The sequence below is a fragment of the Delphinapterus leucas genome, chromosome 1 (assembly GCF_059928025.1).
Source record: "Delphinapterus leucas isolate spDelLeu-1000000601 "Yukka" chromosome 1, BTC_Dleu_Yukka2, whole genome shotgun sequence".
Lineage (NCBI taxonomy): Eukaryota > Metazoa > Chordata > Mammalia > Artiodactyla > Monodontidae > Delphinapterus > Delphinapterus leucas.
Genome location: NC_143129.1, coordinates 60,773,449 through 60,788,026, shown reverse-complemented (window position 1 = coordinate 60,788,026; position 14,578 = coordinate 60,773,449). Strand labels below are relative to the sequence as shown.

The 14,578-nt window shown below is 49.2% G+C and overlaps 1 protein-coding gene across 3 annotated transcripts in view; it reads left to right on the top strand.

The window, feature by feature from the left end:
• Positions 1-638: 638 nt before the first annotated feature.
• Positions 639-14,578, top strand: part of TNN (tenascin N) — a 55,021-nt gene continuing 41,081 nt past the window's right edge. For all 3 annotated transcript variants that reach the window (XM_030762212.2, XM_022556595.2, XM_089910851.1), the window contains exons 1-5: positions 639-1,632; positions 3,277-3,651; positions 4,772-5,035; positions 8,736-8,921; positions 10,263-10,352. In XM_030762212.2, the coding sequence (XP_030618072.2) occupies positions 1,227-1,632; positions 3,277-3,651; positions 4,772-5,035; positions 8,736-8,921; positions 10,263-10,352 (1,321 nt within the window). In that variant the 5' untranslated portion in view covers positions 639-1,226. The remainder of the gene's footprint in view (positions 1,633-3,276; positions 3,652-4,771; positions 5,036-8,735; positions 8,922-10,262; positions 10,353-14,578) is intronic.

Below are 14,578 nucleotides of genomic sequence, written 5' to 3'. Positions count from 1 at the left end.
GCCATCCCAGAGGGGGGTCGGGGGCACCAGGGGAGAGGGGTCCTCTTACACACTGATGGTGCTGGAGGCCCTCACCTCCTGCTGGCGGTAGAGGTGGCAGAACCTAACAGCCAGCTCTGGTCCGGGTGGTCTGACTTACTAACCATCTGAGCGCTGGAGGAGTGGAGGCTGACTGAAACCCTCAGCACATGGGCTTCTGTGCTTCTGCCTTGGGAGGTCCCCGAGAGGAATTGGCCTTGGGTCCTAACCTTACGAGGCTTACAGCCTCGCATGGACACGAGCTGCATACAAGAGTGATTTACAACACAAGAATAACCGCCAAGAGATGCACAGAGGGACCAATACATTTTTCTGAACGCTTAGCAGAAGGAGAGCTAGTTTCCAGCTGGGGTGAGGCAGGGGGTGTGAGAGAAGACTTCGTGCAGAAGGTATTTTTATTAGAAATTCTCTTCTTTTGCTGGCTTGTGGGCAGAGGTGGTGAGCAGCACACTGATCTGGGGACTGAGTACAGGCTCTGCCCTTTCCTACTGTGGTACCCAGGTCAACATGCTCTATCCCTTGAGCCTTTGCCTCCTCATCTGTGTGAGGCAGTATGATGTTATCGTGACCAGAACAGACTCTGGAGCCAGATTTCCTGGGTTCAAATTCTGCCACTCTCGGCCATGTGCCTGCGGGCAAGTCATTTGAGGTAGCTGTGCCTCAGTTTCCCTATCTCTAAAATGGGGGTAACAGTATATCCCATGAAGGGTTGTTGTGACGATTGAATGAACTTATAAATGTAGAACATTTAGGATAGTGCCTGGCACACAGCTTGTGCTCTATGTGCAGCTATAATTGTTGGTGTTGTTACTGTGGGGGTGGTATTAGTGTCAATGTATAGATCAGGGATTAGGGCGAGCAAAGCCTGGCACACAGTATGCCCTGACTACAAGACATTGTTCTTGTCATTACTGAAGTGCAGGTGAAATACAGAATTAGAAATGAAAAGGAGGGCCTCAAGGGAGTAGGAACAGTGTCAGCAAAGACAGGAGGCAAGAATGCGCAATGTGTGAAGAAGGAACAAAAAATAATCTAGGAGGCAATCTCTCTTCTGGTTTCTCAGCTTCCTGTGGACTCTTAGAATCCGTTAAAAAGGCCAATTTCCATCAGCTAATCTCCATGGCTTGCTTTTGCATGTTTTTCTGGATGCAGGCCTCCTGGAGCATCTGCTCCCCGTCGCTCCAAGGATGGGTCTCCAGGGGATGTTCTGCTTCCCCCTGGGGCTCCTGTTTGGCTCTGTGCTCTTGGTGGCCTCAGCCCCGTCCGCTCTCGAGTCTACCGGCTGCAGCGAGAAGGAGCAACAGGTCACCGTCAGCCACACCTACAAGATTGATGTGCCCAAGTCCGCCCTGGTCCATGTGGAGGCTGACCCCCAGCCCCTCCGTGATGATGGAGCCTCACTCCTGGCCCCAGGGGAGGCTGAGGAACAGAACATCATCTTCAGGCACAACATCCGCCTGCAGACGCCCCAGAAGGACTGCGAGTTAGCAGGCAGCATCCAGGACCTCCTGGCTCGGGTGAAGAAGCTGGAGGAAGAGATGGCGGAGGTGAAGGAGCGGTGTAGTGCCCAGCGCTGCTGCCCGGGAGCTGCTGGTGAGCTCACCACCTGGTATCCATTCAACAAACACTGAATGAGCACCTTCATGTGTTCCGCCAGCCTCATGAGCACCCCGCCTCTCACTCTGGGTTTTCTCTAGGGGGTGCCACCATTGGCGCTTAGCTTCCAGGGGTTACCTTCAAGCCTGAGCAGGGAGGGACCAGCAACCCTTAAAGTGAGTCTGGACTCTTGGGTCAGTGCTTCTGGATGAGAATGCTTTTGGGTGCAGTTTTACCTGGGGATCCAGTCTCTATTGTAAGGGAAAGCAACGGGTTAGAGAGGAAAGCTCAATGGCCTTGGAGCTAGACAGGATTGGGTACAAATCCCAGTTCTGCCATTCTTTAGCTGTGTGACTTTGGGCAAATTCCTTAAGTTTCCTCAACTGTCCATTGAGGAGAATTCTATCAGCTAGTCTAGTTCTGAGAACTACGGATGATATACAGAAGATTCCCGGCCATTAGGCAGAAAATCGTGAACTCTTTTATCAGTAATAAAGCACTACAATTTTTTTTTTTTTTTTGCGGTACATGGGCCTCTCACTGTTGGGACCTCTCCCGTTGTGGAGCACAGGCTCCGGACGCGCAGGCTCAGCGGCCATGGCTCACGGGCCCAGCAGCTCCACAGCATGTGGGATCTTCCCGGACTGGGGCACGAACCCATGTCCCCTGCATCGGCAGGCGGACTCTCAACCACTGCGCCACCAGGGAAGCCCCTAGTACTACAATTTGATTTTACAAATAGTGAGTCCCCCCATCACCACGTTCGTTTTTCAGCATAAACGGCCAGGCTGATCCAGATGATACTAACCAGTAATACTTTGGCATATATTTTAATGCCTGAAGAAATCGCTACCGTTAAGAGCGCCTCTCATAAGCCAGACACAGAACTAGGCACGGAGGATGCTGTCATGAATAAAACAGCATGGAACTGTCCCTGAGGGACCTTGATGTCTAAAGTTTTTAGGAAGGAAAGAGGGTGTTCTGAGACAGGAGCTGGGGCTGGTGAAGAGACAGGGCTGACTGGCCCGCCCTCCAATTGCCTCTTGCTGTCTGGGGTTAGAGAGGGGAGCCTGGTTAATCCTTCTCCCGTCTGCCACCCCCATAATGAGACTGGGCTATTTGATAGCTTCTGCAGGTCCACTTTTCCAGGCTTCACTTTGGGATCATTTCCCAAGGACCCAGCCTTGCTAGGTCCAGCCCCCTCCAACCAAGGCAAGCTCTCACCCAGCCTGGAGCTCTGATGCCTGGCCCAGGAGCCCTGTCCCTTAGTGTAAGCTGGCCCGCTGACATCCAGGTTGGGGCATTTAAGGCGGCTTCATAGAAAGGTACTAAACAATTAGCACCTTTCACAGGGGAAGGAACCAAGAGAAGTCAAAGAAGCACTCGGGATGAAAAGGGAAAGGCAAATGTGGTCCCTGTGGCTATTCAGGCATAAAATATATCAATAGATTGCGCAGGTCCTCCTCTGGCCTAGGTTGGAAAAGGCAGACTCCTTGTCTTCCCCATAGGCCCTACCCTCCTCCACAGAAAGAGCCGTGCAGGACCCTGAAATCACCAGCCTGCTCTTAGGGGCCCCAGGGAAGGAGATTCCCCGCTCACAAGCCCTCAAGTCCCAGCTGACTGTTTTCCTCTCTCGGGCAGGTCTGAGTCACCACTGCAGCGGCCACGGGACCTTCTCCCCGGACACCTGCAGCTGCCACTGTGAGCAGGGCTGGGAGGGCGCCGACTGCGAGCGGCCCGCCTGCCCCGGCGCATGCAGCGGCCACGGGCGCTGCGTGGACGGCCGCTGCCTGTGCGAGCAGCCCTACGTGGGGGCCGACTGCGCCTACCCCGCCTGCGCGGAGAACTGCAGCGGGCACGGCGTGTGCGTGCGCGGCGTCTGTCAGTGCCACGAGGACTTCACGTCTGAGGACTGCAGCGAGCGGCGCTGCCCCGGCGACTGCAGCGGCCAAGGCTTCTGCGACGCGGGCGAGTGCTACTGCGAGGAGGGCTTCACAGGCCTCGACTGCGCCCAGGGTGAGAGCAGAGATGCGCCTTGGCCCGCCTCTCTTCTTAACTTGCCCCGGCGGTCCCCACGGCACCGTTTAACCATTAATTACCTTTTGTCCTAAGAAGGGCACCCCCCCACCTTTCGCCTACATCAGAATCCCCTGGAGGGCCTGTTAAAACACAGATTCCTGGGCCCCTCCCGCAGGTTCTGGTTCAGCAGGTCTGAGGGACGGCCTGAGAACTTGCATTTCTAACAAGTTCCATGCTGATACTGCTGGTTTGAGGACCATAGTCTTACCTGATGGTGTGTGCCTGTGTTAGGTGTTACTGAATGAAGTCTTATGGCCCCAGGTGTTACTGAATGAAGTCTTATGGCCCCTGCTCGGGCCCTAGCCCTGCTGAGACTCTCTGCCTGGTTAGGGGAGGGTTCTGGCTCTAGCAGCCAGTAACAAAACTTGAGCTGAAATCCACAAAGCACAAGCTTTGCTCAGTGGCCAAAGAATGGAGAAATGGGAACTAAGTTCACAGATCAACATCTCGCACACCTGGCAAGAGAGATTTAATCCTAATGAGTAAAGACAAAGGGAGTAGGAGTGAGGCTAATGGTGGGGAGGCATATGCTTTAGTTTACCTGAGAAGGAGCAGTGCTTTTTCGAGGGAGTGGGGAGCCACTCTTTTCATCCTTGTTTGGTCCTTAAAGTCCCAGTCATGGCTGCTGGTAGGTGTGTCATTTAATATGCTAACGTAGTAAAATAAGTGTAGAGTGAAACTCAGGGTCTGTCAAAGGTCAGGTTCACCATCTTGGTCCCAGCTGCTTCCATCTTTTTTGTTCATTTGTTTGTAGCTTCCTTTCTCATCCCTGGACCATTTTATTTAATGATTTGTGTTAACTCCTGCTAAACGTGGAGGTTGGAGGGTTTTGAACAAAGACTTGGAGCAGCTCTGGCAACATAGGGGGTCAATATTAACTCCTAACCAGATAATAACTTTTGGGGGTCCACAATGGTGCCTTACACAGGCTCTGTATCCTCCACACCCACCGTCATATTGTTAAGTATAAAGTAGGTGCTCAATGAATACATATTGGCTGTGGATTCCCACCCTTCTTTCCTCACCGTCTGCATGCTTGTTCCTGTTCTGTGTGCAGTGGTCGCCCCCCAGGGTCTGCAGCTGCTCAAAAGCACAGAGGATTCCCTGCTGGTGAGCTGGGAGCCCTCCAGCCAGGTGGACCACTACCTCCTCAGCTACTACCCCCTGGGGAAGGAGCTCTCTGTCAAGCAGATCCAAGTGCCCAAGGAGCAGCACAGCTATGAGATCCTTGGCTTGCTGCCTGGAACCAAGTACATAGTCACCCTGCGCAACGTGAAGAAAGAGATTTCCAGCAGCCCACAGCATCTACTTGCCACCACAGGTGAGAAGCAGCCAGATGCCCCAGGTCTCCCAGTAGAGGCTCTGTTTTAAGCATTTTCTTCCATTGTCCCCACAAGTACCCTTCTACTACCCCAGGCCATTGCCCTGATTTGGGGTTTGGAAAACATAGCTGCTGCAATCCTAGGTTCTGAAGAAAAGTCTCCATTCTTGTTCCTCTCTCTTTCCTCCATGATTATTGGGTCCTCCAAGCCAGTGATGGAGCCTGCTGGTTTGGGGCTCACAGCATCTTCTCCATCCCTGAGATTAGTGAGGTCTGATTGCCCTGCACCCACATACAAGCAGCCTTGGAGTACACCTGCATCCGTAGGCCCTCACTGAGCCACTGTGACCATTCAGCAAGATCAAGCTGGTATGGATGGGGGTCTGCTGAAGTCACCTGTATCAGTTAGATTCATCTCAGCAGAAAAGAGAGGGTACAAACAGGGTAGCTGAAGGAGGTTTAATGAAGAGGTTATTTATAGAGGTATAGGTAGGGTTTGGAGGATGAAACACTCTAGGACTAGCATCAGTGGGGATCCACCCCAGTCTGAAGGGGCAGGGGATGGAAGTTTGTACTGAGACCCAGAAAGGACTTTAGGAGAGGGCTGCCTGATGGTAGAGGGATGCAGGCAGTCTACTGTGTCCCCACCAGGAGGGAGTGAGGAGATCAGTTGCCCTCTTCTGGTGACTCTCAATGGCTGAACATGACCAGAAACCAGAGGTCCAGGGAACCAGGCTAATGCATTTCATAGAGGTCATAATCTGGGATACAGAGCAGGAAGGAGGATGGATCTGGAGGGATGGAGTCTCCAGGGCACCACTAAATGCTATCAAAATGCTTGGAAGGACAAGCATCATTGCTTATTCTTTAGAAATTCTTATTTTCTCATGGAAGTACTTGAGGCAGCCTAGATCTTCAAGGGTTTGGAGAAACCTAGTTGTTTGAGTGATTCGGATTCATTCCTTTTCTCAGCATACTTTATTGAACATTTACTATGTGCCAGGCACTGTCCTAGATGCTAATAAAAATGAGCTGTCTCCATCTTGCCCTAAACTCTTGAGGAAAATCCAGGGACATCCAGGTGGATGGGCCTTTGACATGCAGTGTCTTTGGAGAATCATCAGACTGCCTGTCCTTTTTGGTGGTAAGGGTAGAATAGGGTAGGGATAGCTCAGTGTTGGAAAGAGCCACGAAGGACTTGTCATGCTTGGGAGGGCAATTTGTGATTGCCTTTGTCAACGCCCTCCAGCCAAAGACCCCTCAGGGCACCCCTGTAGTTGAACAAGTTGGGTTTCTTGTTGGTTGCAGCATCGGAGCACACACACCATGGGGGACCATGGGTGTCTCAGTAAGACAGTGTAAGAGGGGACTGGTGTAGAAGCTGGGCTTGTATTAGGTGATTTGGGGGAAGAGTTAAGGAAGCAGGGATTTGCTTTGGATTGCATGCTGTCAGGAACTGGGGGTAATCCTTTGATTGGTATCTTAGTGAATCTTATACAGAAAGAGGGCAGACTAGATGGAGGCTAAAGCTGTCATTGGTAAAAAAGGAACAGTCACTCATACCAGTCAGGAGGGAGGATGTTTAGTCACTTCTGTGAGTTGGACAACGTTTCGTTCATGTTTTGCCTGGGTGCAGATGTGATCTTGGAATCGTCTCGTTTGGTCTTAATTTGGCATGGCCACAGAGCACCTTGTCTGCTGTTGATGTCCTGTGGAATTGTTTATGTTCAACAGGAGAGCACTAAGGCCCACCTGTGAGAGCCAGGCCAGCTCCCAGCTGTCGGGCTCCTTTTCTCTTTCCCCATTTTTTTTTTTTTTTTTTGCGGTACACAGGCCTCTCACTGTTGTGGCCTCTCCCGTTGTGGAGCACAGGCTCTGGACGTGCAGGCTCAGCGGCCACGGCTCACGGGCCCAGCCGCTCTGTGGCATCTGGGATCTTCCCGGACCGGGGCACGAACCCGTGTCCCCTGCATTGGCAGGCGGACTCTCAACCACTGCGCCACCAGGGGAGCCCTCTTTCCCCATTTTTGTCTGTGGCTGCCTCTGCATTTAGACAGGACGCTGTTCACAGCCTCTCAATGAAGAGCCGAGACACCTGTTCTGAAAGTCTTAGCAACCCCTCTAGGCTTCTTGCTCTAGGGACTTGTAAAATCCTGTGACTGTGAAGTTGTCTTTCTAAGCTGATTCAAGTGAAACCCATTCTGGTTTGCTCCTGGGGGAGCCTCAGCCGGAGAGACACTTATCCCCATAATCATCTTGAACATTTTCATTAAGATCCTGCTTTTTCACTTGTGAGCCATGTAGGGCCCCTTCTGTAATCCTTGAGTCACTTTCATTACTCGCCTTTTGACCTGTTCCCTCAAGGAATTCCCATCTTTGAGGGAACAACCTGGAGGCGGGCAGGTAGAAGGCAGAGCTTGGGCAGGAGTGCTTCAGAGGAAACGCTCCGTGAGCTTCTTTATCCATAACAGAGGGAATCAGAAACATTCAGAGCCATGGGACCTTGAAAGCGTAGAGTTCACCCCTTGACTGATGCCCAAATTCTCTGTCCTACGTCCTTGACAAGGGGTCAGTCAGTCTGGTGGGAACACCTTCAGAACCAAGGCACTGGAGGTGAGGAAGGGGCGAGGCTGAAAGTCTGGGGGCTTGTCTTTCCTGTTACAAACTTCAGGCCAGGTGACATTGGCCTGGGATATGGACGTTGGAACTCAAAGTATTCCCAGAGACCCCAGACCCCTCTTCAACACCACCCAATGGTTCTTCCCACAGAGCCACATCAGCGATCCATTCCTTTGTAATAAGCATTATATTTTCATCTTTTTCTGAGTGGAGGGGTGAACATTTAGCCATTAATACTTTACTATGGGAGTTCCCTGGTGGTCTAGTGGTTGGGATTGCAGAGGCCTGGGTTTGGCTCAGCGTGGCCAAAGTACAAATAAAATAAAATAAAGCACTGCACTCTCTTAAAAAAAGTACTTTACTATGAATAAATGTGCACAGTAACTCTCTTCCTTCACAGGATGGACCGGTGGGGCAGCTGAGGACACCAGGTACCTGGTGGAGGTGCTAAAATTTGGTAGAAGGTGCAGGAAGAATGCTCAGAAGGACCAACTTAAAATTCTCCTACTTTATAGTTTTGCCTGTGTTTAATCCTTATAGGAGAATTTGAGAGAAGGGGAAGGAGCTGTGATTTGGGAGACTGAGGAAAGAGCTGGTTGTATTACCAGTGTTATACTCCAGAAAATTGGAAATGCATTTCCCAAACTCTACCTGGAGGGGCCTTGAGCTTCTCATCCTGAGGTTGAGTCTCTGTGGGCAGGGGCTCTGCAGCTAAAGGGTGAGTGTTTAGTTCAGAGCTGTGTGAACCCTGGCCGAGTGGGTTGGCTGGCTGGCCTAGGAGGCGAGGTTCAGGGCTTGGCCACAGCAGCGTGGACAGGGCGGACTGCATGGCATCTGATGGGGTGGGATGGGGGAGAGGCTTTCCCAAAGGACAGTCTATCCTCCATGGACAACGTAAAAACCAACAATTATTTGCTACTTCGGTAGTTCTGGGACACCTTCTAAGGACTGTGTCCTGGGGCTGAAGCCAGCTTTCAGTGTGTCAAGAAAGGGAGCTGACCTGGTAGCCAGTGTCTTGCTACAGACCTGCGGGCCCCTGCTGTTCATTGCTTTCTCTTGCCCTCCCTGGCCCCTGCCCTAGATCTTGCTGTGCTTGGCACTGCCTGGGTGACGGATGAGACTGAGAACTCCCTCCACGTGGAGTGGGAGAACCCCCCGGCCGAGGTGGAATACTACAAGCTGCAGTATGGCCCCCTGACAGGGCAAGAGGTGGCCGAGGTCACCGTGCCCAAGAGCAGTGACCCCAAGAGCCAATATGACATCACGGGTAAGAGCCAACACTGGGGATGTGAGATGTTTGCTGGTGGATGCTGAGGCGGGGACAGTGTGCGCAGAGGGGACCAGCATCTGTAGCGCTCAGGTGTGCGCAGAAGGTCCTGGGGCCCTGGGAATCACCTGAACACTGACCCGGGAACTCCCAGAGGTGAGCCCACTCTGGGGGCCCGAGGTCTCTGCTCCAGCATTCCAGCACTGCCTCTGGAAGCTTGGAGCACCTGGGTAACAGATTACACATCCGAAATGTTCTCCCAAGTCAGTTAACCCTCTGGAAGCCCCTGTCTGTGTCTCGGGGTGGGACACAGACATTCCTTTTGGAAGAACTGTGTGTGTGTGTGTGTGTGTGCGCGCGCGCGTGTGAGAGAGAGAGAGAGAGAGAGAGAGAGAAAGAGAAATTGGTTGACTGAGGTTGGTTTGTTCAGTGCCATATGTGGAAGGAGTTGAGCTAGGCGGCCTAGGGTAGGGCGCTCCTATGCCAGGTGACGGAGCTAACTCTGGCAGAGCTGGAAATCAGACGGCTGCAAATAGAACGGGGCCACGTAGGGCTGGGTAATGTTTTGTGACACCTGAAGTTTGTACAATTTTCAGTGTCTTCTTTAAGAAAAGTAATACACAATCACGAATACCCAATTCAGCACATGGCCTTGGAAGGGGCTGGTGCAGGTGAGGGGCCCTGAGGCTTTTTAGCTCCACAGTGAGTCCTCCTCTGGGGCCTTGTCCTGCCATCTACTCCCTGCATTCTGTCTTGAGAGGTCATCTTGCAGTTCTCAATGTTTTGTGCGGTGGCAAATAACGTGTGTGCCTCATACATGCTGCTGTTTGCCCACAGTTCACCACCAGAGTCTGAATATTTGTGTCATGAGGAACAATCATTCAAGTTACCACTACAGAGAAACAACAAACAAAGATAAAGAAAAAAGAAAAAGAAAGGGAAAATTAAAGCAAAGAAAATAAAGAGGGGAAAATTAAGCTAATTATTACAATGGGGAGGAAAGAAACTTTTGAGGGAAAAGGATTGTTGGGAGCAGAAAAACATTTGGGCTGTAAATACAATTGGGAAATAAGGTCTCAGTGGTCCAAGGAAGGAGCTGGAACTCCATTAACTTCATCTCATCCGCTCTGGCCCGCGCTTCATGACTGATAAGCTCCGCAGTGATGCCTTGTATTCCACTGGTCCTGCAGCTCTTTAGCTGCCTTAGGTAGATTATAGTCTTGAGGAGAGAAGCTTAGCCCTCTCCACACCCTCACAGGAGAAATCCTGGGGAAGAGCAGTGCTGGGGCTCGAGGGTCTGGAGCCTTGTACTCACACCCAGCACTGGCTGCTTGTTTCTAGGTCTGCAGCCCGGGACAGAATATAAGATCACAGTCGTCCCCATGAGGGGAGACCTCGAGGGCAAGCCGATTCTCCTGAATGGCAGGACGGGTAAGAACAACGGGGAGGCACTAAGAATGCATCTCATGTTTGTATTCTGATATTTTCTTGGCTGACTCCTCTTTGGATAAAAACTCTGGGATCTGTGTGTAGAGACAGCCTGTCTCTTTGTGTACTGACATCTTTTGGGGGGCAGGAGAGGGGAAGCAAACTTCTTCTATTTCAAATATGTTTTGCTGTTGAAAATCTCTTCAGGATCCTGGAGTCAAGGGGAAAGGCCATTTCCAGCACCTTTCTGCTTATTTTAATAGCTTCAATCACTGGGGTTTTTTTTAAGGCATTTATTATCTTGGACCTAGGCACACAGCTCCACATTACTTAAGACAGGTGATTTATAATTTTTTTCTTGTCATTCCTGTGGTGTTTTCATGGCAAACACACTCAGGGAGTTTGCTTTAAAATGTCAAAAGATATTAAAGACTTTCACATGGGAGTAGCAAGAGATTTAGCGTCTGCAGATTGAGAAAATATACAATGACCAACGTTGCTATAAATGAGTAACATGTGACAGTAAGTTTGTAATTTATTAATCAGAAAAGAATTTGAAATCCTTGTAGTTATATATGCAAGATATCCTATGTAAGTTTTAGTTTTTAGGCAGTGCTGAGCCTGTATTGAATTGTGAGCCTCCTGTGGTCACCCTGTGCTCCTGCCAAGTCGAGTCGGGAGGTGGTGATCTAGAGCCTACAGTCACCCACTAGAGGCTAATCCTTGGAGCTGGCAAAGAAGGGATCTTTGAGTTTTGAGACTTCCTTGAAAAGTTTCGTAGTTCTTTTCAGTTCAGTCCTGGCAGTAGCTGGTTAGGGTGGTGAGAATAAGGGTGAGATGGTGCAAGAATTGAATTCACTATTTCAGCTGCCAAATAGGTTGCATATCTGGAGTGTGGAAGAGTTATAGAGTTGGGCAATTATAAAAGATACTTTAATTTTCAACCATACACTATAGACTGTGCAGCCTGCATGAATGGTGAACTAGTGAAACACGTTGGTGAATTAGAAAATGGCAAGTCCTTCCTTGCTTCTAGTGCCTTTCTCTTTAGCTGTGAATTAATTGAGAGCCTACCATGCACAAGGCATTATACCACTAAGCACTTCTCATAAATTATCTCATTTAGTTCTCATCATAATCCTGTGTGGTAGGTCCTATTATTATTTCCAAGTCACATATAAGACAACTGAGGCTTGGAGAAATTAAGCTCAAGGTCGCCCAGCCAGGAAATGATAGGGCTGGGATTTGAACCCAGGATGTCCACTTTGGTGGACCCAAAACTAAAATGCCACCTACTTTTACTTCTCTGTCCATTATTTCTGGTTAATTTTCATACTTTTTACTCCCTAACTAAAAAAAAAAAAATAATTCTGTGAGTCCTCATTGTCTTTGGATAACATAGACTTCTTTTATCTTGGCCTCTGTGGACCCCTCCAACCTGGGCCATTGTTCTCAAAACTTCCCAACAGGAAGCCTTCCTGCAGCTGGACTGTTCTTGGGGCTCCCTAACACAGAAGGCTTATCTCTACCTCGTGGGTTTGGTCATGTTGTTACCCCTGCCTAGGAAATTCTCCATTGTTATCTCTAGCTATCAATTAATTCAGTTCAACAAACTTTAATTGCAGAGTACTATTGGGTCCTAGAGACACAAGCCCTTTAGATACTTCCAAAGATGATGAGCTCTGGTCCCTGCCCTTCGGGGGCTCACAGCAGTAATATCACTCATCCTTCTGGGTCATCTCCAGCGTTAGCTGCTCCGCTGAGGCCTTCTCGGACAATATTAAATGGCAGCCATCTTTGCCTTTGAATTTCTAGAGCATTTAATTACATATGGCCTTGAATTGCTAGTTAACCTTTCAAGCATATTATGCCAACTAGAAGTTGAGCGTTCAAGAAATGTTTTTTTATTGTCAATACTATTCTAAAAGCAGGATGGGATATTTTATTGGATTGCAAATAAATTTGTGTTATGTGTCTTACAACATGAAAATAAAAGACACAATAATTTCTAAGGTCAGGAAGCACTCTCAAACCTGGCTAGACAATTAATGTAAGGGGGAAAAAAAAAGAATCTCTCTTTTCTCCAGGTGTTCTGCATTCCATGAGATGGAAAAACACTGGAATATAAGAATGGCATAAGCATGTGCAGGGAGGAAATGGCACAGTTCAGGTATTTTCCATTTAACGAGTCACTCAGTGGAACTAATACCATGAAAGTGAAAGGGTCGATTGGAAATGCTCACCCTGTTAACGTACTCAAAGTGCACTGAAAGGCACTTCTAGAAAGGCAAGGCTTTAGAAACAGATCAGTTTCCGGAGAAGCAAGCACCGGCCAAGCCAGTGTCTCCAGGGAGAAATGTCCCTGAACTCCTCCATCAGACTGTCACAGCCACTTCACATCAAATGACAAGAGAGGCAGGCCCCTAACTAAGAGGTGATGCTATCCCTTTTTTCTTCATTTCTCCATCTGTAAAATGAAAGGTTGGACTAAATGCGTTTCAAGTCCCTTCTCTTATTTTTTTTATGATTATGATTTTTTAATCATGTCTATAAGTCATGCCTTTCCATGGTGAGTCTAAAACAAAGGACCGCTTGCTTTGTTATAATCTCCCACGCTCCCATGCACAGCAGAGCCTAGAGCCTAGCATATTCGCTTAACAATTTTCTCAGAACTTTTCCCCTTAGACTATGTTAAGAAATAGAAGTTTTGGCAACTCTTATTATCCTTTTCGCTTTTTATTCCTTCCCAAACACAATGCTTCATTTTGAAATGGCCCAGCCCCCAAAACTTTCCTTCTCAAACTCCTTCATGTTTCAAGATGAGCTCCTGTCAACACTCAGAACTCCTGTCTCTCACAGCCTCCCCACACATACACCCAATAGCTGAAAAACAATGAGGATCTCTAGCATTTGTGTGTTCTAGGTACCGTGGGGCTTCATAAACATTATATTCGGTCCTTCTAAAAGCATTGTAAGCATTATTATTCCCGTTTCACAGGTGAGAAAATTGAAGCCTACAAAGTTTAGGAGATTCAGAGTCAACTAGTGAATGGCATTTGAATTTAGGTTCGCTTTCCAGAAGCAAAGCTAGAGGATAGCAGGAAGGTGGGTTGATCTCTTTGTGTACATTCTCTACAAATGGTGCCTTTTGAATAATTTTATTGCCACAATGAAGTATAGGAGACCTGAGAAAGCATAGCTACTATAGTCCAGAGGCACCTCTTCCGTGAACTCACCTTCAAACCAGTAGCATAGGCCCTGTCCCCCATCTCTGCCTCCAAACCCATAATATCCTCATGGATTTCAGACCTTGGTTGTTCCATTTTCCACTACGCCAACTGGGTGACTCACAAGTGGTGGTTGTGAATGGAGAAGGCTGTCCCTAATGCCTGTGGCCATGGGTTGGAGTGTGGACCCGTGCTGTTGGGTTTGCCAGCATAGACTGAGGACAGCCGTGCCCTACCCAATCCTGTGGTGAATCTTGTTATAAAGTGGAATAATCTTTCCTGATGTGTCTAGAGCTCTTAATTAGCCTTTTCTGTATCCTCAGTTTTGTAAATTAAATCTCTGACATGGGACTTACCTTTATTCCAATACGTGCACTCAAAAGTGAATCCTACCTATCAAGCCTCTTAAATCTTGTTTTAAATCTCCCTAACCTCAGTGGCCCTGAGAAAGGTCCCACCAGGGCAGCTGGTGTCCAGCAGGTGGGAAGTTGCAGCCTGAGGAGGAAGTTGGGGCTGGGGTGGCAGGGCCTGTCTCCCAGTTGAGGCTGCTGCTGGGACTCCTGTAGGATTTGGCCAGCTGCTGCAGCTACCAGAAGGCTTTGTTCCACGGCTTTGTTCCTCTCTTCCTGGCAGAGAGGGAGGCTTTGGTCCTGCTAAGCTGGCTTCTTCCAATGATGTGGCGTATCGTGTGGGGTCACAATATCACTGAGGCTTTCCTTCTACATCTGTATCTTGGCGTCTGATTCCCATCCTGAAATTTATCAAAAAAAGAGCAGCTCTTTGAAGAGCCTCCTACTGACTTAAGTTGTTGTTGTTGTTAGGGAGTTGAGAGAAAAGGGGCAGGGAGTCCTGAGTTCCAGGCTGGCCCAGCGTCTCACTGGCTTTATGGGTTTGGAGAAGTCCCATCTCCTCTCTGGGCTTGATCTCTGTAACCCTGACATGGTGTGATTCTATTTTTCCTTCCTACCTTCTCACTCTTCATAGCCAAGATGTCTTTTCCTG